Source organism: Diceros bicornis, chromosome 24 (assembly GCF_020826845.1).
Source record: "Diceros bicornis minor isolate mBicDic1 chromosome 24, mDicBic1.mat.cur, whole genome shotgun sequence".
Classification (NCBI taxonomy): Eukaryota; Metazoa; Chordata; class Mammalia; order Perissodactyla; family Rhinocerotidae; genus Diceros; species Diceros bicornis.
The window spans coordinates 26,294,376-26,322,204 of NC_080763.1; the positions used below are offsets into that span (position 1 = coordinate 26,294,376).

The 27,829-nt window shown below is 40.9% G+C and overlaps 1 protein-coding gene across 1 annotated transcript in view; it reads left to right on the top strand.

Annotated features, from left to right (window-relative positions):
* The window catches only part of NRXN3 (neurexin 3), a 1,476,736-nt gene that overhangs the window by 352,666 nt on the left and 1,096,241 nt on the right, over nucleotides 1–27,829 (top strand). Inside the window, 3 exon segments of the mRNA XM_058567468.1 lie at nucleotides 18,389–18,682; nucleotides 22,325–22,369; nucleotides 24,222–24,383. Coding sequence (XP_058423451.1) covers nucleotides 18,389–18,682; nucleotides 22,325–22,369; nucleotides 24,222–24,383 — 501 coding nt within the window.

Below are 27,829 nucleotides of genomic sequence, written 5' to 3' on the forward strand. Positions count from 1 at the left end.
TTGTGCAGAGTCAGAATGGGCAGTTGCTAGGAGATGTGATTTGAGGGACTCCTTGGAGTCCCCCCAGCCAAAAAAAAAATAGTCCTTCTGATGCCTGAAATTTCACAATTATGGCTAGATTCCATTGGATGTAGCAATGTCCCCTCCTTCAAAAAATGTGAATTCTTCTCGCATGAGGAGATGGCTATTATGTCACTAACATAATAATATGATCTTTGGTGGCCCAGAAGGGTATTAATCTAAGTTAGATGCTGACTAGCATTATGCTTTGTCAAGGGAGGTTAGGCTCGTGTTCTTGTTTTTTGTTTCTTTTTATAAATTTAACTTGTAATTGATAGAAGACCAGGGATGCTAATATCGCATGCCAAAGGAAGGTCACTGGCAACCTTCTTGCACTCTCCAGGGAGGCAAACGCCTTTTGAACTTGGCCTGGGTTGCCTGCATCTGGGACAGAGAAGGCCCTACACACAGAAACTGAAAGAGGGCCTTTCTTACCTCCAGACTGTCTGTACACACGTTAATTTCTCCACTGGAAGTCAAGAAGAAATGATGCTTGACAACCAGCCACAGCTTTGAAAATTCCCTAGGCCTGAATCCCTGGGAGGCTGAAGTGGGCTTTGAAGCTTCAGATGAGGCATCAAGTCATCGATCTTGCTCCACGTGTGCATGAGGTTACTCAGTGAGGTAGTACATGGCAGTGGTAAAGAGTGAAGGCTTTTGGATTAGCCAAACCTGGTTGTGAGCCCTAATGCTGCCTCTTACCAGCTGAGCCACCATGAACAGATTACAAAGCCTCAACCCTCACATCTGTAGAACAGAGACTATAACAGCGCTCACCTCTCAGAGTTGTTATAGTTCCATGAGATAGTCCAAGCAAGAAGGTGAGCATGGTGCTTGGCACGTGGCCAGGCTTCCAGAACTGGATGCTGCCATTATTATTAAACCATGCAGCCCTATGGCCAGTGAAAAGCAACATATAATGGAACAAACTACTTGGAGAAACTGAAGCCAGGGAACCGCTTAGAACCCCGGGAGAAGGAACGTGACCTCCAGCAACACTCAACTCTTCTCAGATTCACCTCCCTTTATATATATCTTGTTAGATGATAAATTCTAACCATAGTCTATAGCTCTCCTTCACCTCTCCAACCATGGAGGGAATCGAGCCCCAGCTGTGTCTGAAAAAGCACTGTATCTGTGTAGTTTGTGTCATATCCAACATGGACAGGGAAATGAAATGTGTCTTTCACAAATCTGCAGAAACAATCATCATGGGTGCTTCCTAAACTGTCCAGAGTTAAAGGGATGAATCATTATTTTTCCCCTTCAAAAAAACATCAAAACTTAAAAAAGAATTCTCTTTTGTCTTTAGACTTGTATGTTTGTTTACAATTTGATTGCAAAATATTGAGAGTGCTCTGACCTCTGTGTGGATGGATGTAGGTATGTATCTCCCCAAATATGGTCTATGTTGATGTCAGATAAACGTATGTCCGTGTATTTCAGATGAGATGAGAAAGGGATGCAGTTTGCCAAGAAGGGATGACACAAGGAATGTGTTTATGGGCTCTTCAGAGGTCTGTCCCTGCCTACAGAGGGCCTTGAGGGGTAGGTATGAGGCCGTGGCCACATGGTCAGCTCACCTGTGTTATTGAGATGAGGAGCTTCTCTTTGAGAGATCACCTGAGGTTGAGAGCATCCATACCACTTGAAATGCCGTCAGGGCTCACGGAGAGTGGAGAGGCATTTTACATATCACAAACTATTGCATGCTGTAGTTTCCCCTTCTTTTCTTGTCCTCTTTAGTTTCCCTCACCAGCATGGTTCTCAGATTTATTAACAGCCTTTTCGTGCCTTCTGCGGCCATCAGGAAGAGAAAGAAAGAGGACTGGGAGAATCCAATCTTCTTGTGCTTGTCCGTCTTCCTGTCTTGGTTTGTCTTTTGTTTCCTCTTCTTTCTGTAAAATTTCTGTGTTGCTGTTCTGCTTTAGGCTAGAGTTTCTTTCCCCCTCCTTGCTCCTCCTTTACTGCTTTTGATTGTTTTGGTCTTTTGTTTTTCCCGCGACTTGAGCACAGTGAGAAAGTTCAGCTGTCAGAGGAGGGGCTGTATACTGTTGACAAGGCCTTCAGGAGATTGTGCTAGAGTCATTAAGCAGCATTCCCTCCCTGAAGCCATAGAGTCTCCACTGCTGCAGGGGGAAGAGAAAAAGAAGTTCAAGTGTAGAACACCAACCCACATCCAGTGAGTGGCTCAGCCTTGCGAGCACTGAGCAGCACGCTACTTACCCAGAGCACTTCTCCGGGGCAGATGCTGCCTGATACCAGCTCTGGTGACTCTGGGACATTGACGTAAATGTGCACCTGAATGAGACACACATGCAAGAGGCCGTGGAGAAAGGACTCAACTGGGAATTAAGCATCCAGCCTGTTGGAGATCAAACTTCTGAAATTGTCCTTTTAGTTATCGGGTTCATGTATCTACCCCATAGTTATTTTGTAACTAACTCATACAAAAATCAGAAAGCCCGGGTTCCAATCTTGGCTATATTGCTAATGCCTTTGGACAAACACTGAACTATGCTAGGCTTGTAAAAAGATGTAGAAAATGTGGTTTTAAAAGTTTCTTCCGGGGCCAGCCTGGTGGCATAGCCGTTAAGTGCACGTGTTCTGCTGTGGCGGCCCGGGGTTCACAGGTTTGGATCCCAGGTGCGCACCGATGCACTGCTTATCGAGCCATGCTGTGGCGGTGTCCCATATAAAGTAGGGGAAGATGAGCAGGGATGTTAGCCCAGGGCCAATCTTCCTCAGCAAAAAAGAGGAGGATTGGCATCGGATGTTAGCTCAGGGCAGATCTTACTCACAAGAAAAAAAAAAATAAAAAAAAAAGTTTCTTCCATCGCTAATAGCTAGATTTCACCTTACCAACTGTACCTGCCAAGTAGAAGAGACGAGCATATCCTTCCTCTGACATAGATGTGAAACTAATTAATTCCTTTTTCTCTAAGTGCCTTGAGGTCAACCCAAAGTCCGAGTTATTGGAACTCATCCATATAGCCTGTCCATCAGGAAATTTGTGATGGAATAGTACAGAGCTTTTAAAGAAATGGTGGACCTCTTCTGGAAAGGAAGAAAAGAGCATAAATTATATGGATAATAATATCATCGAGTTGCATAATTCTTTATGTGTTTTCAAAGCCCATTCGCACTTCAGAATGACCTGGTTTAAGAATACTCTCTACCTTAGCCTACCTTAGAAATGTGACATACTAAAATCTGATGGGACTCTTTTGTTTTTACTATTGACCTACTGCATGACAAGTGCTTTCATCATATGTTTGCTGAATAGATGAATGAATGATCGAATGAATGAGTGAGTAACTTAAAGGCTTCAAATAGCACATAGTCAGTCAACTATGTTTATTTGGCTCTTGCTGGTGCCAAACACAGTAATGGCTGGATATACTGAGGAGTTTTGGTAGATAATGCCGGCCATGAAGGGTGTGTAATCAGGTTATAGTGGTAGTTCTACTGTCTTGCCGTAGAAAAGGGAACCAAAAGGATAATGACTAGAGCATAGCCAGCTTGAGAGAGTCATTGGAAGAGGGTTGCTATCCAGAATAGCAACCATAGAGACCCAGAAGATCACACAGTGGGTCACTTAGCTCCTGATCTCAGGACAGTGCCTTTTGTACAAAACCCAACTCTTACTGCAGTAGGAGGAGCAATGAGATTGAAGTTAGATCCAAGTCAAGCTTCATTCTAAATTCCCTCATTGTCAATTATTGTTGCTTTAATTGGATAGCCTGGAACCCTTGAATCTGAGCTTCCACCTTTGGAAACCACAGATAATAATACTGACATACTTTGTTGTGAAGATTATGTGCAATAATATCTGCATAATGCTAAAGCCCCTGATGCACAAGAAGCTTCAGAGAAGGTAGCTGGCATCAGCACCATCATCATCGCCAGTACCCCCATCTCAGGGACTGTGGGCATTTCCTCATACGTAAAACAGTGATAATAATGCCTAGTCCCTAAGGTCATTGTAGGATTGACAAGACAATATTTGTAAAGGGCCTCTCGTGTCTCCTTTCCTTCTCTCTTTCACGATGTCTTCTTACTTTTATGCTTCAGTTGAGGGCAGCACGGCACTATCTCTCTTTTGTAAGGTTGCCCAGTGTCACTGAGGGGTGCTCAGAAGGCCCCGGCAGGTGGGTGGTCTTAGCTGGTTGAGGTGTGGGCGGTGAGGTGGGGAAGGAAGAATGAGCAGCACTCAGGGATGAAAGACAGACCTTTCTCTGCCAAGCCAGAGGCTGCAATTCTGAATCTTTTGTAAAGTTTCTGCCTGTCCCTGAAGTTAGCCTAGGAATCCCCGAGGGAACACTGCAGTTTGCATAAATCATTCCATACAACCTAATTAGTTACTTATAGTACAGAAGACACTTATAATCCAAAATTCAAACAACTGGAAAGCAAAAGCTGTTTATTCGTGGTGGTGTACAATGATAATTGATGATGAGCTAGATGGCTCTGAGGTACCAGGGAAACTCAAGGAGCCTTCTGAATCCTCAAAGGGAGTCCAAGTTATTCTTGGGATGACTTTAGTTTAAAGTTCATAAAAAGCAATATACCATAGCAAAATATGTATTACTTATATCGTTAATGTGCTCATTCGTTCCTCAAAAACCAGAGTGACAAGTTTGAAGTGATTAGAAATGCACAGCTAACAAAAGCATCCAGCTAATTCAAGCCCTTTTCTTTGCCAATGATTCTAGGTAATTGAGAGTTTTGATCTGCTTTATCTTTTTACCTTCTGACACGTGACCCATGTAGAGTGACCAATGATCCTGTTTTCCAGGGATTATTCCATTTTAGCGCGGGAAGTCCCAGGTCCTGGGAATCTTCTCAGTCCCAGGCAAATTGGGATGGTTGGTTACTCTATTTGAAGCATCTATAAACCCCTTTTCAGAAAGAGCACCATGTCTTGGCTAACACTTGACTGACAACACATAAAGAAAAGATTCTCTGGTTTAATGGTTCTTCAAACTTTTGGATTTTCTTGACAAGTAAAATTTTTATAGAAAAGGGAAGGAGCAAAATACAGTTGACTACTTTTTATTTTTCCGAATAATGACATTAACAAATATCATCTATCATCACCATCATTTCACAAAAGACAGGAAATTCCAAAACCAAAAAAGTAGAAAGGCGTAGAATGAAAGTTCCATGCTTCCAGGGCCCAGCACCGTGTCTGGCATAGAGTAGGTCCTACATAAATATTTGTTGCATGAATAGATATTGCATAAATTTAGCTTTTATTAAAAAACGTACTACACTGTCCTTATTTTCCTGATTGTACCATGGATTGGTGAAAACTTTATCTGAGACCATTGTTCGGGAACCAGAGGTTGAATCCAAGTCTGTAGACTGTAGGATTTTTGGATGGTAATTTTTCATTGTAAATTATAAAAATGGCATTCTGATGTCTACCTCAGTCCCAGGTTCATTGTAGTTGGTGTAGTCAATCTCTCATAATATGATCACTTTGAGAGAGAGATAAGACTAAGTTTCTGGGCCTTTAAATCAGAGAATGAGATTTAATCAACTTCCTCTTAGACTTCCACTGTCACCATATCGAGATGCATCTTTGCTGATGTCTGCATGGGGATTTCACCACGTCTGGCAAGAATAAGCCATAAGTCCTCCTTGTTTTCTTAAGTCTTGGATCGTGTTTCTGTGTGCCCTAAGTCTCCTTACTTTTCTTTGTTCTAATTCACTCACCTACAGAGAGTGGTCAGAACACTTGACCAACTAATGATATGTACAAGTATCACAACTTCTCTAAGTCTGAGGTCTCCTATACAACATCTTCATACAATGCTTGGGATAGCCAAATCACTCATTGTTTTATCATGACCCATGGATAAAAAATTGACACTGATAAATCTTGCCTAGTATTTATGGAGAGGGTTTTTGTTTATGGACATCATAGGAACTGTAAATATCCATCATAAATGGCTGTACAAGCTACAAAACTCAACCAATTTGAGTCTCTATTTCAGACAGTCATATAATCCCAGTTTTGTGTGCTCTTTTTAATCACAAGACTGCTAATTTTTTTTTCCCTCTGCCAGCCCTGAGCATATTTCTGGTGTCATAACCTGGAGTCCAGCTGTTTGGCCCTGGAGCTTTAGTGAGCTTGCTGGTGATGCAGCATCTGGAAATGGTTTGTGAATCATTCTGACTTAGAAAGAGTGTTGCCGTTTTAGATTCAATGCATCAAAAGTAGATTTTCTTATTTATGCTCTCATAATTGTGTTTTTTAAAGCATTTGTATATTTCCAGTGTTGCAAATGTACAGCATTCCCACAATTTTCCCTATCATTCTTATGATCTATATTCATATCCCAAAGCATGTGGTTAATATATCTAAATGTTTGCTGAAAATCTAGCCTTGCTGAGCAGATAGAGGTTTCAGTGAAAGCTGCAGAAAGGTGCTTTGCAAAATTAGATAATATACATGAAAGTGGTTTGAAAAATGAGACATTATGCAAATGTGTGTGTTTTTTTTTTAAAGAAATGAATAGCTCATCTCCTACAGGAATACTATTGACAGAGGTCTTTACAAAAGATACTCAACCGTCAAAGGGAGGCAGCATGATCTAATGGAAAGTATGTAGAATTTGGAGGCTGACCTTGATTAGTATTTTAGATCTGTTTCTTGCTGTGGTATTGTACAAGTATTTCACTCCTTGTGAACCTCAATTTTATCATCTGTAAAGTGGGGTAGTAAAACATTATTTCACAGGGCTTTTGTGAGAGTTAAATAAGAAACATACGAACTATCTCAATAAAGAAGCTATTCTTTCAGATGACATATGAACACACAGATATGTTATTTCTATTAATCATACATTGGTTCTAGTGGTAAGTGTTTTGAACTCTTGTAACTTTAAATCACCAAAACAGATTTCTGTTAATTCTTGTCAAACACTATGTATATAGTGTTTGCTTTATTGGGACTTTCTGTATATAAAAGCCTGGAGCATAACACAGGTTTAATACATGTTAATTTCCTGTCTTTTTTTACACTATAGCAAAAAAAAAATCTTGTACCTCTAAAAAAGACTCTGCTAATAGTCTGAGATGAAGAAATGATGAAAATGAAATAAACACTTTATTTTAGTTTTCTGTGTGCTATTAATACTATAATTGAATTTTCAATCACTGAAGATTTTCTTCTGTATTTAGGCTTCTGAAATCAGGTCACTGATGTTTAAGTCTGCCTCCATTTTAGAGAACTTTCCCTCCCCACCCCTTTCCACATACCCCATCCTTATCCACCCTTAGGTTCAGAGTCTTTCATTTAATTACTTGAGACTCTGGCCATTATCAGTCCCTCCTTGAGGGCCCTGGAATGGGGTGGTTTACTTTTTATCATTGTCAGCCCCCATCTCCTCATTGCCATGTTTATTTCCTTGGGAGGAAAAAGAAATGCACACCCAGCGATAAAAGAAGCCCAGCCCAGGTTTCTAGGATTCGTACCTCTGCATTGGTGAAGTTCCCCACTTTGTGTCTCTGAACGGGTTTTAATCACCTGGGCTCAAGTGCTCAGCACTGAGAGCTTTAAGAGTACTGCAGAAATGGTAGATTAGCTGCATTTAACAAAATAGAAAGTTTTCATTGTGTCATAAAAAGCCTTATTGATCTTGTCCAGGCATTGACTCCAGGGCTTTTTAACAAGCCACTCTGTCTAGACTTGCAGGCTAGAGCCCACAGTGCTAACAAAGGAGGACCTGGGCTGCCCGCTGCAGGGGGAGGCAGAGGGGATGGGCGCAGAGTCAGGTTTCTCAGTGGGGATTTTCTTAAAGAACTAGGATGATTTTATTCTGCTATGGAAAAAAAAAAGGATGGGAAGGCTTGTACAGATTTACCTGAGACATACCCCAGCCTCTAGCGTTTTCCGACTCTCAGCATTGCTGTGGAACTATGACGTGGTGACAAATCGAGGTGTCTTCGCTATCCCTCAGCTTCCAGCAACATTTCCTCCCTTAGCCCTTAGGAAGCCAGGCTGAAATCTGTGATGCCAGGCACTGAGCAATGTGTCTCCAGAAGGACTGGGGAAGGCAACGAGGCAGGGGAGGAGAACTGGTGACTTTAGAGTCACTCTGATCAATTCCACTGCATTTCAATTCAATTCAGTCTGTATTTAACACCTTCTGGGGTACATGGGAGACTTTGAAAATGTATGAAAAATTGCTGATCACAACATATGGTTGAGGAGTTGATGTCTACATATAAAATAACCAAAGAATCATTCAAGATTTATTTGCTGAGTAGGTGTTTTATCAGCATCATAAGCAGTGATTTAACTTTTTAAAAAAAGTATGACATATTTCAAACATAAAAAAGGTATAGACTCTATAGCAGAGGAAATAATAAACTTTGGTTTAGCTGTTGCCCAGATTGAACAAATCTTAACTTTTTGCCATTTTTGCTTTATATCCTTTTATAAAGACTTAGTCTTGTTTGAACACCTCCCTGGTTCCATTTCTTCTCTCCCTCTTCAGAAGTAAACGCTACCTGAAATTGATGGGTGGATTGCCGCTATATGTTATTCTATTCTTGTTATATATGAATAGAGCTGTAATATATAATGATTAGTGATCAGTGTGTGTGTGTGTTTATAAATTAGTAGAGCTAAAGTTTATTGGCCATCCACAGTTTATATTTATTTTTCTCTTTATATTCTGGGCTGAATGAAGGAAATACTACATAAAAATCTTTAACACCTTATACTTCCCTGTTGATCACTCAAACGAAGCTTGGCAGTCTCTAGATCTCCTTTCTTCTTTTAGGACCAGGAACCATTTGAGCTCCTGAAATACCTGTAGGAAGTTTCATATAACAACAAATCGTCTTGTTTTTTCTGGATACTTAAAGTGGGAGACTTTCACCAACAAGATAATTTACATATAGACCTACTGAGCCAGGAGATAGATAAGATCATCTTCCAAGGTTTCTTTTGACGCTATGGTGATGATTTGTTATGGAGGATCTTTACTTGTTTTCATCTTGGACAAAAGAGAGATTTTATAGAAATAAATATTTTAAAAGTCCATGTGGGTTTAAAAATCCATATTTATTGCTTCTAAATGTCTAAATATCTGTATGAGTTTTCCCAAATTATGTGAACCTTTCATGACTTTTATATTCCTTTCTAAACAGTATGTGTGGATACAGTGAGTATCTAATTTAGGTAGCAATTAGGGTCAGTGTGTGTGCCACTAAAAAAAATCGTTTCAGATGATCTACTTCTTCCTGCTCTAAAATCGCTGTGGACATTTTTCACTGTTATTAATTTTGTTTGTATTAAAATTACAGTTCTCCATCCTCTCCTTTCCAGCTCTGTGTCCCTAGTAATTTTTTTTGTCTTCATGAAGTCTGTAGAATATAGTCTTACAATGAGGCATTTGCTTCTCCCAGATAATTGCTTTGGTTAGTGTGTAAGTTTGATAAAGGAAGCAGGTTGAGAAAAAACAAACATGCAGATTGTTCTTTTTTGGACTGGGCTGAGGGTAAAAGGATAAGTAGGTTTGTGGCTGTGTATATTTCTGTAATTTTTTTTTATTCAAAAACTCAATCTAAAACTTATCTCCAGGAAGGCAACCCTGGTTAAATTTTTCACCATTCTAATCACCCATATCCTCGGTGTAACTTCAAGAAATGTCTTAGTAAACACTGTGGCATAGAGCTGGCTTTAAAATTATTGACATAATTGATATATTTACTTGTCATTGATCTCATATAGTTCCAGATGTGTCTATTATCTTCCCAGAGTAAAAGCAAGCCAAGGGCTGGCTCTGTATCCTTATTTGATACCCTTACTTTGGTGACTATTTCAACATTTGTAGGGCTGTGAGGTAACAACAATATCATTCCTCTCTGACTTCTGAGTCAATTGAGGAACAGACACAAGAGTCAAATTGGTGGTCAGGTCAAGGACCCAAATGTTAGTTCTATTGCTGTTGGAGCTGGGTTAGAGAATGTGGCTTTGATCTACAGTCAAGTTGGGCTGCCTTGTAATTTTCCCCTGAGTTAAACTCAGCCACTCAGCCGTAGACAGAAGAGCTAGAAAACCACAGGCCTTCTGCAGGAGCGGAGTCTACTCTGGTAGGTTTACTGTGTGGGAGAACCTAGAGGGGAACTCAATCCTTATAAGAAGGGCAGATCTGAAGGAGCGAGAAAGACAGGTCACATGGGTATAGTGACCACCTAGTTAAGAAATGTGGATCTATGGGTGTCAGACCCTTACTATATGACCAAGCAAAGGAATCACTTCTCCTTTCATTGGAGGAAGTGAATGAGTAAAGGAGAGAAGGTCGAACTGTTACTCCAAAAATATTTTCACAGCGAGTGGGGGGGTAATTTTCTCATGGAGTCATGGGGACAGGGAAACGGACTCCCCTCTACAAGGTAGAGTGCACTTTTTGTGTTCAATGCTTGTTTGATTGATTGACCCACAATTAAAATGAAAAACCACTAGTAAATGAAGCATAATTACAGTTTAACTCATATGGATCTGGTGGTTAAGGGGAAATAAAATGTACAACATATTACATAAATTATTATAAGTGGGCAGGCAGGCATATGCAGCGCAATTGCCTCAGGCTATGGTTTCTTAGCAATATTCATTCTACCTTGAAAATGTTTCCTGGATCCCTCTTCACCTCTCTAGCCATCTGTCCACCCGCTGAACCCCCGATACAATGCAAGTATAATTGTGCCACTTACAAGCTGAAGTTTTCCTCTACTTGTTCTCCATCACCCAAGAACATGGCAGATCAGACCCCAGCCTGCTTCTGGAGCCTGCATACATGCCCATACTTCAGCCACATCGAACTTCTCACCGACTACTGAACACCCTGTGCTTTTCCAATGACCACTGCAGTGAATATGCTGTTTCTTTTAACTAGAATTTCATCCTTCTCTTTGTATGGTGAACTCTTACTCATATGTCAAGACACAACTTAAGTTTGACCTCCTGTATGGAGCCTTCCCTAACACCCAGGGTTGGTTATTCCTTCTTCTGTGTGCCTATATCACTTATTAAACATTTACTATGCTGAATTGTGATTACTAGTTTACGTGTGCGTTCTCAACAACAACAATGACAACTAGTATGTCTATGGCTGGGAATTGGGCCATAAGCTTTATCTGACTCATACTTCACAGCAACTCTATGAAATATGTACTGTGGTTATTCCCATTTTGTAGATTAGGAAATTAAGAGTTAGACAAGTTAAATAATAACCTAAGGTTCCATAGACTTATGTAAGTTTCTGACTGTCAAACCCAGGTCTGTCCAATTCAAAGCCTTTATCATTACACTCTATGTCATCAAGTCCACAGTCCCACTCTGAGCTGTAGGAGGGGGTCCTGTTTAATATGTGTCCACATCGGGGTCTGGCACTTAGTAGGCATTCAGGATTTTTTAGCATTACAGTTTCTCTTTGTCAGTAAAATGTCAGCTAATTATTCCTATTTCACAGGGTTGCCTTGTGGCTTATGTGCATTCAGCACTGGGCACATCACCTAGTGCATAGTAGGCACCTGCAAATACTTATTCCTGAAATGAATGAACAGAAAGTTTAAGTTTTATTGTAATGCAATTGAGACCAATGCAGTCTTCAGGAAGCCATCAGCTTTCTAGTGATTTCAGTGAAGTGTGATTTTCCAGGCCATTCTTTTGTGGACTGAGGCAGGTTCCCTCACCATGATGCTGGCTGTTTATTTTCCAAGTGACAACTTGATTTACTGTTTTCCTTCTCATCACTTTCAAGAAGCATCTGCAGGCTAGTGAGTGACCTAGGCAGCGTGGAAAAGTCCATTTATTTCTCTGCCGCATCTTTCCGACAGAGAGTCTGAGGATAAGGGTTGGAAATGGCCTCAGGAGGTGAAATTTCCTCTGTGTTTTCTTTTGTAGTGCAGGATTGCTCATAGCGACACAATTTGCTGTCTGCTGGTACACTCTGCTTTTAAAATACCTGTATGATGGAATGTGGCAGGTAAAGGATTCATTGTTTGTCCTTGGGGGATGGCTCTGTAGTTTGATCTATCCTAATGCTTTGTTTGGCCCTAAAATACATTGTAAGGGAAATGGAACAGGAAGAACCAAGAGTACAGTCACTTGTGCAATCTTTTGCCTTTCTTACTCAATCCATTTGTGCCTTGCCTAATTCTAGCAGGAGATGTCATTAAGTGATATGCAATAGAATTCACACTAGTAAAAACATATCTGCTTTTTCCTCATTTTTGCTAATATGATCATCTCATAGCCCACTGGCTAACTTGGGTGTCTGCTCATAGCTCATAAGAGACCCTTAGAGGTGGGAGTTCTTGTTCTGGAAGTTGGATTCTTAGCAGGTTGCATGGAAAGGAAACAGAATGGTGCAAGAACAAGCTCACATTTGCCTTAACTTGTTCCTTTGCCTGCAAACTACCCCAAATGCTGTTTTAGTTCAAGGCAACTTTCAGAATTGAGTGGATATGCAGCCCCCCTAAGAATGAGCAGAACAATTGTGGAATTGTGGACGTCTCTAAAAGTTTATTTCCGCTTTGTGTACCCCATCTGGGGCTCAGTGCTTCTTTTGTCATCATTAGGACCTCTTTGCCTGGGAAACAGAGGCCAGAAGAATTGGGTGATGTGTCAGTTCACAGCTTGAGTACCCATAACCTCTCATTGTGGCTGCCCCCATGGCAGAGGGGCACTGACGTCCCTATTGAGTTTGTAGATCTGAGGAAAGGAGTCAGTAGTCCAGCCCCAGGACCACAGGCCGTCTCATGTCTGGCAGGGAGGGCAGTAGTAGCCCATGTGTTTTTGTGCCTCATTAGCTCCAGGGTGGGCCAGGCCAGTATGGTCAGCCAGGATTATCTTTGCATCGGTGCAGACCAAAGTACCACGAGACCAATTCAAGGACAAAGGATTCAAAGATGAGAACGGTTTTGCCCATGTCTCTGAGATGCATCCTCAGGAAGCTGGCTCCACTCCCTTTCTGGAGCAGAGCAGGTGTCCTGCTCAGGGCCAGTGGCTTTAGCCACTCCTGAGGTGCTAGCACTTTAGTAGGCTCTTCCAAGTAGTGTCTAAAAGTTTCATTTCTAAGGCTCTCTGATGGAGGTGAAGAGTGTGAGCTTCTCAGTTCTACTTTTTCTAACCTGCTACTGGAGAATTTCTCGGTAAAGCCAGCCCCACTCCCTGATCCTCTGCCTGGGCTCATGCTGCCCGAGAGGGCTCTTACGCATCGTTGTCAGGGGTTTCCTCTTTCGACACATTGACCTTCATGCAGCTGCAGGACCTCAGATATAGGGTGCTAGGCACCTGTTCCCCCGAGAATTTGAGTTCCTGACAAGGTAGTGATGAGATGTAGTAGCAAAAGCAACAGAATGAGAATAGGGGACTGAGGTTTTGGAACTGGACTAAATGCTTTCTAGGGCCTTGGATAACCCATCTAAACTCTATGTGTCTCCACTTCCTTGCATTGACATAATTATAGCAAAGTGACTCAGTGTTGAGAGAATACAAATAATGATTAAGAAAGCATTTGGAAATATATGACATTTAAAAACTGTGAACATCTGCTTGCAAATGGCCCTAGGATCCTTCTCTACCATTCTTGACATGTTCTTACTTGAGCCTTTTGTGTCTAAAACTGTGTCCTTGCCCCTAAATTTTTACCTCTGGCCTTTGGTGTCCCATGGCTGCATTTGGATCTTAATTATCCAAACTTTGGATTCCTCTCGTGGTTTCTGGTTTGCTAGTATCTCTGCCTCTCAGTCCCTTAGGTTGTCTCTTCTAGGGAACTTTTGCTTCCCTTCTTGCCCAGTGAAATGCAAACCTCACTCAGGAACTATATCAAAATCCAGGGTGAACCAGTCTCAGGCACCCCCTGGAAAAGAAGTTCAAGTGTGTACTTATCTCGTAACTGAACTGCCTGCCTTTAGTTCTCCCTTCCAGCTCACTCTCAATCCAACATAAGTTGGGTTGCATAATATTTTTAAAAGATTATGCTATCTTTCAAAAAATAAAATTGCACCCTCCATCCTCTCAGTAAAATTATGCAATGCTTCCTCATAACCTTCACAGTAATTTCCAAATTTCTTGATCTCAAAGCCTAGTCTGGGTTCTCAAGACACCAAACTATCGGGAACCACAGGCCTCATTAAACAGTGACATGCTTTTCTCCACACTTCTTAGATTGCGTAGTAAAAAAACATTACACTGAATATTTTAATATGTTTTGGAATTTCTCAGAGAAATAGAATTATTATTATATAAATCACTAGTTGGTGTTTTTTAATGGCAAAAGAGTGGAAAACAGAATTGAATAAATGCTTGTTAATGCTATGTATATATCAGTACTTGGATTAACAAGCCATTTGAAAGATCAGTACTTTACGAATCTTATACAAACTGATTTAAAATCTTGAGTTATACATATCTAGATTGCATCTAGTGTTTAATCAATTGGACACTTACAAATAATGGGTAAACGATTTGTTGTCACACGGAGTTGAGCTCTGCTTTCCATGCAGTGAGGATAACATTTTTATTTTAACACTTATGCAATTGATTGTAAACTTTGGGGTGATATAATTCAAATGGATCTAAACAGTCCATTAGCCATGTCAGTACCTACCCTCTTCCCAAGCTGTAGCTTTCTGCTAAGCTGTTGTGTACTATATTACATAATCCCCTGCATTCATTTTCTCTACCTATTTAGCTTGAATACATACAAAGTGACTGCATTGTCTCTTCAACCTCCTTCTCAGTGTAAACACCAAGTATAGAAAACAGGTTTGGGGCAGTATTACATTTTTCTAATGGAGAGTTTGGAGAATTGAATGGGCTTAGAAATGTGTGTTTGTCACTATTTGGCTTTGCACCTTTTAGTTACGTTCGCAGTCAACCTAGAATGGTTTTCAAGGTGATAAGAGAGTGCTCGAGCCTTAGCTACTGGAAGGAAATTAAGACAGATTGAGATCTTAGGAGGAAAATGTCAGTTGTGAGAGTATACAAAGGAACAATTTCTTCAAGGTCCTTACTCTTTTTCCTTCCAAGAGCCTTATTTGCTCTTTTAAAGACTGGGTCATGCGCTGCCAATGCCTCTCCTCCCCATAACAATAAGGAGAAAAGTATCTCATGAATTAAAAATGATATAATTTTGCTTATCTAGAATATGATTTAGAGAAGAGCTTTCAGTTGCCTGTTGTTTGTTGCCATGTGGAGGTAATAGCCAGCAGTTGGGGTGATGTTGTCTTGGTAGCCTCTTCTGGCCCAGGAAAGAGGTAAACTGGGAAAACTCATCATTGGATGGAGAGATGGAGAGGGTTGTGAACTGTTGCAGCACTTTTCATTAGATACTTTCAAAGGAAGGCACTGGGCTACATAAAATCTTCCTTGGTGTATTTGCATGGATATTAGCATAAATATGCATTAGATTTACATAAACTTTTTTTTTCTCACATTGGTTTTATTTCATGTTTATTTATTGTGATATTCTCTTCTCTGTCTTGATGTTATTTCTTTCTATGGTCTTCTACATAAAACAAGTTCTTTTGTTTTAAATACACTCAGATTCTAGGGGGAGGGAAGGGAAATATTTCTTTTGGTGAGCAAGTGTGATTTACATAGGGTAGGGGGAATAGGTTTCTAGCTCAATTCATCCCAGGTTTGGGATGGTTTGTAAGTCAACGCTTGGCTCCATGGAATCATTTGTGGCCTTTGAGAAGCAGAGTAGGAGCATGTGGTCTATCCAGAGTGATGGGCAAAAGGAAAGATAACTGATATTTAGAGGAAAGTACAGGGCATTAAGGAGTCCAGAGGAGACAAACTAACTGTGGTCCTGGCAACTCACTTACTCCTAGTTATAAGTTTTTTCCTTAATAAAATAAGGGCATTAAATCAGGCAATCTCTAAAATTTCTTATAGCTCTAAAATTTATTGTTTTGACAAACTCCTTGCTCTAATTATATGAAAAATATTAAGCACCACATAGCACATTAAATAATATCCTGGTGCCTTGCTATTCTGTGTCAAGCCTTCCCCCTTCGAAGGGTACTCAATGATTAATTTAAGCTTCTCTTGAGAGGCATTCCTTTCCTTGCTCATTTATCTCAGTTCAGTGGGCACTCAAGGTGTAACTTACATGTTTATAGAAGACACCCATTAATATGTCCTGTATGGATCCAAGGACAGGTGTAGTAGTTGGCTCTGCACACATTTGCGTCTGTAGGAAAAGAGCTTCGTAGTGAAAACTGCATTTGATTTGCCATCTTCTACTCTAGATCTGAGTCACCTTCAGGTCTACTGAGCAAGGGCTCATTGAATTGCATTTTAACAAAGCCATTTCTTCAGAAATGAGAGGAGAGATCATGACAGTAGACAGGGTACTAGGGTTTGGATGGATCTATTTCAAACTCGCAGTGTCAAATTTCTGCTCCATGATTTTATTTTTAGCAAAATGCATCAGGCGTGCATTATGTGCTGAGTAGTACTTGCTACTTATATATGTGTAAGCGACACCGTGGTCATTTATGGGTGGACAGGTCTCTTTTGCTTATAACAGTGTGTGTGCAAACAGAAATATGCAGGTAGACACATATCATTGAGACCCTTTGGAACATACAGGACAAACTTAATCTCGTCTTTAACTCTCTGGAGTATGAAGTTGAGGTTCATGTTTTAATGATGTTTTGATGCTATGATTAACTTAGTATGTAGTGGGTGGTCATTTCTCCATATTATAAGAGTGACTTCTTTACAGCCCTTACCTCATGATGAGAAAATATTTATTTTATTTTACTCAAGTGACTTACCAAGAGCTGTAATGGTTGATAAGGATCTGAGTTGAGGTGAAATTGGCTTTGGTTAATAAGGTGAAGTGTAGTTCTGGAAGGGAAAATAGAATTCCCTCTTTTTGTAGCCCCCAGTCTTTAAAGGGAAACTGCGTATCTAAACTTGTGTTGTTATGCATTTCTTCTCATTAATGAGGTGTTTTGATAGATTTTGAGCAGCCCTGATATGAAGTAGGCCACTCTAAGTGAGGCTGCCTGGAGGGAGGAAAAATGGAAGTCCACATGCTGTGTGTTGAAATTATAAATTAAATCAACAAAAGATTAAATAAAATATATTCCATTCTCTTACTTTGACAAATATACCTTTGTAACTACCTGATAAGCCAGGTTCAAATTTAGAATTTTTGGATTCTTCTGAGTCCCGCCTCGGGAAATGGTAGCACAGGGAAAACCAGCCCCTCTGGCCTGTGACCTATTCCCCTTCTCTTCCCACCTCTGGCTCCATCCTGTATCACAAGAGGTCTGGTATAAATGCACTTGGATGCCCCAGCCCACATGGCCAAGCTCTGTCCAAACCCCCATGGCTAGCCCTCAGACGTCAAGGTATGCACACTGGCAGCATGGTTTGCCTTCAGAAAGATGGATCTAGGGAAGAGGCCTGCACAAGCCCTGGAAACAGACTTGGAGCTCTTTGGGTAGGGAATTACAGGATCCAGGCATCCAGAATATAGTCTTGAAAGAGAATATGGGCTCAAGTGGAATGCAATTTTGGATCTATGGATCCCTAGTCCTGTGGGAAGAGATGTTTCATAGGATGATCCGACCACAGCCATCTAAAACAGGAGACCCTTAGAGCTGAGGTCCCTTTGAGTTTGAGGGAGGTATTGCTATCTTGTCAAAGCATCATACCAAAATTCATTCTGTTCTCTTTTCCTCAGTTGCTTGATCACCCTCTCAGGTCCAGCCTCCTATTTAATAACCCAGTCACGTTCCATTGGGCTCAGGACTGTACCATGGAAACCAAAGTCAGCTGGGTTATTGATGGATGGAAATCAGAGCCAAATCTCTCAGGGCAATTGATTTTTAGCTATTGCTCAATAAAAGGTACCTAGAGCTAAAGAACCTTTGTCGGAACAGTTAATTATCCATGCTAAACCAGCTCTTCTACAAGCATTTAAAAAACATCATTGAAGCAAAGGCAGTGTAAGCTTCACTTTATCATTTTGCACGAAATTTCCCTTGAAGTTTTTCTTTGGTAAAATTTGAAGGAAAGGCTGCCAGCTCTCCTGCACTATGGTGTTGGTCTTCTACCCTTGTGTGAACACACAGCTTCTCTGCAATTAGCTTCTCTGCTAGTTTCCCTGGTTCTTAGATATAAGTCTTGTAGAAGAGTTGGAGCAGGTATTGTGCTGGTGTCAACCCACTGGCAGGGACAATGCCCCTGGGGCATGTTCTCTTTGGTATTTGCATAGATCTGACTCATGCCAGTCAAGTGTTGACTGCTTTCCTCTTTCCTTTTCCTACAGCTCGAGAGGAGAATGTGGCTACTTTCCGAGGCTCAGAGTACCTGTGTTACGACCTGTCTCAGAACCCAATCCAGAGCAGCAGTGATGAAATCACCCTCTCCTTTAAGACCTGGCAGCGGAACGGGCTCATCCTGCACACGGGCAAGTCAGCTGACTATGTCAACCTGGCTCTGAAGGATGGCGCGGTCTCCTTGGTCATTAACCTGGGGTCCGGGGCCTTTGAGGCCATTGTGGAGCCAGTGAATGGAAAATTCAATGACAACGCCTGGCACGATGTCAAAGTGACACGCAACCTCCGGCAGGTAATGGCTGAGGGCAGAGAGTGCCTGGACCTTCATCCTAGGTAGCGGGGGAGCAAGTTAGTGAAGGAGGTGATGGGTGAGGTGGAGACCAGTAAAGATACGGGTGTGGATTTGTCATAGTCTAACTTTCTCCCAGTCTTTGCAATTTCACAAGGAAAATTATTAAAGTATGTTTCTCCTCATACTTCAATTCTCCATTTGTGCTTGTTATTTAAGAAAAAACATTCAGTTGTATAGATAATAAAAGTTATAAGTACTCTCATTCCTTTTATTCTGCTTTCCTTTTTATCATTTTTTTTATTTACATTTGAATCTTGTATTATTGTTAAATTCAATTAGGGACAGCATTTTGTTTCTGCAGCTTGGTAGATTTTCCTTGTTCTTTGAATATATGTTTTTCTTTTTAATTAAGTTAGCCATTGCCAGGATGGCATAATTTTCATTCCTTCCAGAAAGAGTCTTCTTTTCTTCTTCCTTTTAATTTACTACCCTCCCCCACTTTTATTTTGTCAGCTGTTGTGTTAACCTCTAGCCTTGGAATGAATTAGCTGGAATCTTTCTGAATTCCTCTGTTTCTCTGTTCCTTGGTGCGGTGGTCTTACTTTATTGCCCCGTCTCTCCCTCCGAGACTCTTCAGTTGACTGAGAGGCCTGGCAAGCGGAAGGACCCAAATAAAAAAGTCAAGTTTGGAGCAGCTTTTCCTGGTTCTGTCCGTGCTTGAGAACTCCCGTCGCTTGCCGGTTCTAAGCAGGCAACTCCGTCAGGTGACAACACTCTCAGAAAGCCTTAGCCGAGTGAAGTTGTTTTCAATTTCATAACTAATAAAAATAACAATAATACCTCACCAGCCCACATCAAAAAAGACAAGCAATTCCAATAAAAGACAAGGTCTGTGTTGAGATTGCCTTTTCCAGGTTGCCGTTTTCCCTTGGTTTTTCTACTTGTGAATTTGTCATTAAACCCAGTTGGACAGCATTCATCCTTATTAACCAGAAAACATTATGCAAATTTCCAGAAGGTGCTAATTAAATTTTCTTCTGCAATATGATTGATTTAATGCCTTTGAATGTAAATATGAAAGCATAAGAACCGATAAGTGTTTGCATACGTTTTCTGTTTGGTGAAAGTGTAACTTCTTAATAATGCTAAACATATGGAGAAGTCTTGCGCACGTTGGAAACGCAATATTTGAAACACCCATTTCCACACTCAAGTACGTGGAGAAAGCCACCTGATGGGAAATTCTATTCTATCTGTGATGAAGCTGCTAAATAACACAAGACTTAGGAATCCCCGATCATCTTAATACACACGGATTGGACATTTTTGAATCACTTTTTTGTTTTTCCTCCAAGGCCCAAGAACCCCACTATTGCTGATGTCTTCTTTCATTGTTCCCCATCCATACTTACTCAGAAGAGACCTTCTCAACTGTCAAGAGATACCAAATCAAATTTCCATTTGCTAGCATATAAGGGCTTGAGATGTTTGAGTTGCGGAGGCTAGACCCAAAAGTGAGATATGACCTTTTGCCAGTTTTGATTGGCAGGCACACAAGAACACCCTCTAGGCTTGAGGCAGTGGAGGGGAGAATTTTCACGTGCTGGTGAGCAGAATCAGTGTGTGGCTCTCGCCAACCAATCTGTTTCTCTAACTCTCTCTGTGCCGTTCTAGAGTGATTCCAATTAACCGGAGAAAGGCTTACGTTTATTTCTACTAAAAACACTTTTTGAAAATAGAATTGGGCCCCAATTCAGTCCTTTAAACTGAAATGGGGGTAAATCAAACTGTAATTCAAATATTGGTTGTGCTGTCTTAGTCAGAGCAAGCAGAGGCAAGCGATCCTGGAGGGTTTCTCTTCCAAATTCTAAGACCCAAGTCCTCTCTGTGCCCTCGGACAGGCTATTTAGCCTTTCTGCACCACAGTTTCCATTTGTGAGATGGTGATTACAATCCTCCCCAGCCATGTGTGGTGGCTAAATATGCAAAGCACCTTATGTCCCGGAAGGATTATGAGCTCATCCATGGCCTGGGTGCTAGACTTGCTGTGACATGCACACGATTTACAGGCTGAGTATTCCGTCATGAAGGTGACTGCGTCTGTCCATCACCAAGGGTGCAGCTAAGTAGACCTCTTAGTTCTAGACAACGCTACAGAGGCCCTAGGGTACTGGGGCATTTCTCGGCAGAGGGAGTATGAATCTTGTAGAGAAAGTGCACCTAAAATTGGACTTCCTTGAAAGCCTGACTGAATTTTGCATCCAAATATAATTTATTGAAAGAGAGGGAAATCTCAGAAAAGCAGAGTTGATTTTGCAGATGCAATCCTTTCAGCACTGAATCATCTAAAATTATTATTTTACCCATTAAAAATACATTGATAACATCTTTTTGAGTTTCCTAGGATACATTGGAAGGTGTGGGAAGCCCCTGTCTATTTCAATTTAAACTGTAAATCACTTCATAAATATTTGATAAGTTTATGGCAGTCTCATCTACTTTTTTGGTAAGATTGAAAGGCTTGTGTGACAAAAATTCATCTGAGGAAAGCTTACTTGGAGTTTCCTGGAGTATTCATTACCAAATGGAGAAGAACTTCCCCCATTTCCTCCTTCTTGGTTGTCTACTCGTGGTTCTGCCTTTGAACCAAGTCAGGGCCAAGGCCAGGTACTACACTGGGGGTTCTGATTAAAGTAAGGAATGTGGAATTTTTGTTTCAGAATATTACTGGGATTAGGGACCAAGGTAGTGAGGTATTTGTGTGGGTTTTTTTGTTTTTTTTTGCCTTTAGTTTTTTTTGACCTTGCCTGAGTCCAAGGTCATGGCGATCATGTTGTAGGGCTTCTCTAATCATTTTTAACCTGCCAGTCCTCTCTGCTTTCCATACAAGACATTGCTTAAAAGCTTGAAAAGCATTCTTAAAGAGAAATGGGGGGAGAGCGATTCCAACAGGAAGCATTCTGGCAGAGTAAACAAAATAATGACTTCATTGGGTAATAAAGAAGACTCCAACTATTTTGATGCATTCCAATGACAGTTACTCTAGATGTGATCTGTAAATGTTTTAAGTTCTTTTCGTTCTAGGAGAAAGTCTTGTTTGTCCATGCGTGTAGTCAGAGCCAGATGTGAAAAAAAAAAAAAAATCCCCAACCTATCTATATTTCAGCTCTATCTATTTATCTACATATGGAATGATAAACTTTGGGGTTTTTTTTTTTTTAGGGCAGGTTGAATGTGTATCTGCTGGAGGGTGGGGAGGGAACGGGGCTGTGTTCATTCAGAAGAGCCTTTGGAAAGTAAGTATGATGCTAATTCTAGTGAGGTGAGGTCTGGTCTGAGTGTATTTGGAAGAAGCGGGGAGTTAAAATGACAAGGTGGACACAGCAGCTCCTTTCCTGGCTGAGCCCCGAGTGCCAAAGTTTTCCATAGAGTCCTGGTCTCATCGTCTTCCCCCACTCTCTTTTTCTGTGTCGGGTGCATTTTTTTTGAAAAACTAACACAAGATCATTCATGCAATGTGTCATTTTACTAACCGACTAATGTACTAACACCCTAACGACTCATCTTTGTTTTTAGTTTTTTTAATTAACAATCGTTCTGTTCACAATTTTTAATTTCCTTTCTTCCCCCTTTTCCGCAAAGCACTCAGGCATCGGACACGCTATGGTAAACAAACTACATTGTCTGGTAGATATCATTCTTATTGTCTCTTTTTTTGGGTTTGCCGTGTGTTGCCCTCCTTCCCCTCCCCAAACTCCCTTTTATCCTCTTTAGACTTGTTTCCTCTTCTTTTAAAATTTTTTGTTGAATTAAATGCAAGCCTTTCTTTTTCTTTAAAAAAAAAAAAAAAAAAAAAAAAGGAAGGGGATGCACCTGTCCTGGAAATGATATTTGAACGAGTTTGGTTGGGACGGTTTCCTTTTCTCCAGTTTGTAATTGTTTTTCCAAAACATATTATTAAAGAAGGATTCTCTGTTTAGCTAAATTTGTTTTGTTTTGTTTTCTTGTTTTGCAACTTCCAAGTTACAGACTAGGGACGACAGGATATCTATCGAGGATTTTCTTCTCTCCGTGACTTCCTATCCCTCACTCTTCTTCCTTTCTTTTCCCTCCTCCCCACTCCTAATCCCTTTTTTCTTTCCCTTTTGAGTGGCCACGGCTGCCACAGGTGATCTGGGGAGGAAAGTACTCTACTTCCTAGATTCTTCCTTTCCTTTCTATCACCTTTCTCCCCACCGTGGCCAAAGGGAGCTCCGCCAATTGTGTTCTCCATACAAACTCTGCATGGCATGTTCCTGTCTCGTGGATTTCCCCATTGGCATCGGAATTTGTTCCCTCATTTTCCTCCTCATTACTAACAACTTGCCAATCATCAACCCAATTCCACTTTCTTCTCTCTCTCTTTTTTTTTTTTGTCTCCACTCTTCTTCATTGTCCTCTCATCCTTCATATATTTGGGGGTTGGGTTTGGACTTTTTCTTTTCTTTTTTTTAGTGAGGGAGGTGGCAGGCAGGGGAAAGACGACCCTTTAGTGTTGAGTGGGTTTTTTGCTTCACTTCCATCTTGTTTTTCAGTTTGTTCAGTGCATGTAAGTGTGAAGTGGATTTTGATTCTTTCTCTTGGTTCCATTTCCGTTGGTCCTCACCCTTTCCCACTGCCTTACCTTTTTCTTCCGCCTTCTCTCTTGGCTCCAGATAATTTTTGCATGGGTGTATCTAGGTATGGTGTGTGCACGCTTTGAGGCCCCATCTTTTCTCACTGCCTTCTGCTCTTTTCATGGATGTTGGGTGTATGGGTGCTATTTCCTCCCTGTGGGCATTATTATTATTTTGGTTATTATGCCTCATCATTCCTTTCTTTTTGTTAGCATTGCCTTTTTGGTTTGGGTCATTTCTTCTCTCGGTGGTGGTGATGGCAGTGAAGGGAGGGCAGGGGTTGGTGTCCTGGGGTAGTCCATAGCATGTATCATCCATGACACATCAAAATCAAGACCATTCTCCTTCCCTCCCTGAATGCATGTTTTGTCAGTGTGGTGTGAGCCCAAAAAGAAACAAACAAAAAAGAAAAGAAAAAGAAAAGAAAAAAGGAAAAAAACACCAGCAACCAAAGACCAACCCCTAACAAACCCCGTCATCAATGTCTCCTTTGCTGTTTTTCACTACCACCATAAATAACAATCATGACAAAAAATAAATGATCATTTTACCAATGAACTGAGACAAGAGATGTTGTCTGAGGATAGTTCCATTTTCTAGCCTGACTGAATAAAGAGTGTGATGGGTAGAGCAAGTTGCTCAGCTTGGCAAGTCCAACAAAGTCTCCCAGGAGTCTGCAGGGGAATGCTGGAGGCTTGGACCACAGGAAAGGCAGACCAGAAAATGGAACTTGGCTGCACATACCAAAATAAAACCAAATTAGAAAGAATACCTCACCAAAATCATAATGAAAGTGACACCACAGGTAGGGGAAGCCACTGGATTTTGATAGGACTGTAAGGTCATTGTTGGGATTTTTTTTTGTCCCTGTGTCCCGCCACCAGGTGACAATCTCTGTGGATGGCATCCTTACTACGACGGGCTACACTCAGGAGGACTACACCATGCTGGGCTCAGATGACTTCTTCTACGTGGGAGGAAGCCCAAGTACCGCTGACTTGCCAGGCTCACCCGTCAGCAACAACTTCATGGGCTGCCTTAAAGAGGTAAAGTTCGCACACTCCATTTAATACACCGACTGTCTAAGAACAAATGAAATTTCCAGTTCCATGACTGGATTTGTCCTCTGATCTATTCTATGAGGCTGCAGGTTGTAGCAGAAAAGACTTTGGACTTGGAAGTAGAATCCCAGGTTTTAGTCCCAGCTTAAACTGGTTGCATGGGCTTGGGTTTGCCATTTAAGTGCTCTGTGGTTCTGTTTCCTCATCTAACTAACGGAGAACCTTATCCCATAGGTAGCTGCACTTTATAAATTAAAGGAAATAACACAGATGAAAGGACTTTGAAATCACAAGGAATTAGTCACGTGTAAAGTTGGATTTTGTACTTTTGACTTGGCAAGTAGGGAAGCTCTAGCTAAAAGTGGCTCAATTCATGGTTCTGTGTCTTGTCTAAAACATAACATATATATTATTTTACCTTTGCCATGCTTGGTGTTCCCAAAGGTCTCATTATTTGAGATGAAGGAAAATTCTTAGAATGTAACATTAAGGCCCAGAAGACTGGTTTTTCCTTTCTTTTTTTTCTCCTGAAAGCTAGCAACTGTGAGAAAGCAGTGGGGCTTTGCCATTACTCATTTATTACTATTGTAGCTGATGTGTTGAGACCTCTGTCTGAGAGCAAAGGAGCTTCAGTCAAGTGTAAGTTTAATCTCTAAGGTCAATCGTTGAGGCAAAAAGAATCAGACTTGATTTGGTAGAATTCTTTAGAACACGGTGTCATCTGAGTGGTATACTGCACATTTTTGTTTAATCTAAGCTAAGCTTGATTGCCTACGATATCTATATTATTTCCCTGGGGAAATTCCCTGAGAAGCTAACAGTATTCTTTCTTGTAGATAAAGATCTCATGTGACATGTTTATGAGCCTCCTCTCAAAGCACATGTTTTATTCTTATTATAGTTATTTAAAATTTGTTGAACATCCATTATATGTAAGATGGCATTGTACATGCATTCATTCACACCATGCAACTGTGAGCCATGTCAAGATGGGATTTGCGTCTGTTGTACCTGACATCTGGTAGGTACATAATAAATATTTATTGAATGGACAAATTTATCACATAATCACTGGGCACCTTTTTTGTGCTGTAACTAAACTCTTGGCTCTTTACAAGCTATAGTCTCCATGCTCGAAGACTTTATAATTTAGGAACGGAGATGAGATCTCTAAGTGAACAATTACACCTCAGGACACAACATGTTCAGTGCCACAGATTAAATGCTCTAATTGAGTAGAGGAAACAGATAGATTTAAAGTGGGAGTCAGCTTTGGAGAAGAGTTGATATTTGAGCTGGGCCTTGCTGCAATAAACTATGTGTGAATTGAGAGGAAGAGATAGGAAGGAGACATGACAAAAGAGGGAAAAATCCAATTACAGCTTTGTATTGTTCTTGGACTGAAGGACAAATTACAGAAGAAAACCCAAAGAATGTTTTCCTTTCTCTGCTGGACATTGCCCCGGCTTCTGGTGGCTACAGGGACTCCATTGGTCATTCTTTACGGAATTGCGGTAGGCATAGAGAACCTCTTCCCTGGGATTTACTCCCATTTGGATAGAATAAAGGTATATACTACTCAGTGTCTAATGAACCCTGAAAGACTCTTAAACACTGTTAAATCACCCTGTATTGGAATTACACTCTCATCAGAAATAGATAGGTACATTCTGTTACCACGTGTGGCTCAGGCATAAATGAGGCATTGATTGCTGTGGAAAGCTCATCCATTTTTGCAGTGAAACAGCCCTGAGCATGCAGTTTCTCCTGGATATCATCTGGGGGTGGCCTGTAGGACCAGTCTGCCTCTGTACACAGTTATATTGAATCATCTCTCAATTATGTATTTTGAGTCAAAGAAGCAACTCCCCAACCTATCAATGGGGAAGGATGCCCCTGAGTATTTTGAAACAAGCCTCATAAAAACATGAAGATCTCTCTAATGACTTTATCCATGCAGAGCCTAAAATAAATAAAATCTACACACACGTGCACATGCACACACGCAGACAGCTTTAAAAGTCAGTGAAAAGTGGCACTTAATAGCTTAAAAATTAAAAGCTGTTCTGAAAAACAGTGTCAATAACAGAAATAACAGTAACTTAGCCAGCAGCATAAATTTGCATTTAAATCCAGATCAAGTTAGAAAAAAGAAAGTCCAAAACACTGGGGGAAATGTTAGGCAAAATTACAACTTTATTAACTTTTGCCCTCATCTCTCCTTTACATATGTAGTATTATAGTCTCTCTAAGGGACATGGTAGGCTTTCTCGTTTGTCCGAGTGTTTTACACAGATAACTTTGAGTCTAATGTAGTCCTGGCACATTCTTTCTTTCCTTTTTTTTTTTTTTTTTTTTTGTGAGGAGATCAGCCCTGTGCTAACATCCGCCAATCCTCCTCTTTTTTTTTTTTTGCTGAGGAAGACGGCCCTGGGCTAACATCTGTGCCCATCTTCCTCCACTTTATATGGGACGCCGCCACAGCATGGCTTGCCAAGCAGTGCGTCGGTGCGCGCCCGGGATCCGAACCAGCGAACCCCAGGCCGCCGCAGCGGAACGCGCGCACTTAACCGCTTGCGCCACCGGGCCGGCCCCTCTTTCTTTCCTTTTAATCATTACAGTTCACTTTTCTGTGGGCAGGTCTGGGAAATTCTTCTCTAGTTCTTGGTATTTCTCTTTGACAATTGAGTAAACAGCAAAAGCTTCCAGCTGTGTTGAGATTTCACTCCTTGATAAACCCCATTTACCCACTTTAACTATTTACCCTTAGAATAGTCTCCAGTTATTTTCCAATTTCTTCTTCCCTTCTATATCTCTTTCTTCCGCCTTCTCTTGCCATTTGTGGCTCTAAGTTGCCTTAAGCTGAACTGGGTGCTTTTGTGTGTTATTTTCTTCAAAATGGGAACATAGTAAAGGGGCTATGGAGTTTCTGGTCCAGATCATTGAAACTTTGTGTATGGCACAAAATAGGTTTTATCTTTGGAACTACAGTTACTTCGCACCTGAAAGTTAAGTTCTGGCTCCACTATTGAGCCAACACAACTGTGGATTTCACCTGTGTGCACACCTCCTGACTTGATACTATTGTAAGAGCCCAACAAAAAGTGTCCAAGTTGCATCAGACTATTGGGGTTCTCCAAAGGCCCTAGTTATCAATACAAGATTTGTGTCCACGTAAACATCACAAAGTCAGCATCTTATTCCTCATCATGTTTTCAGGTTTTCATGTGTCTGTCTTATTTTTGTTCTTATTGTGTCTCCAGCTCATAGAATGGGTTTTGGCGCCTAGTGGGATCTCAATAAATATTTGCTGAGTGAGATCACGTGTTTGTAAATTAATAAATAGCTTTTAGATAAATGCTCTTAGGCATTATGACCATGTGACTTTCTTGGACTCAGTAAAGAACATCTTGACATGGCAATAGTTGAAG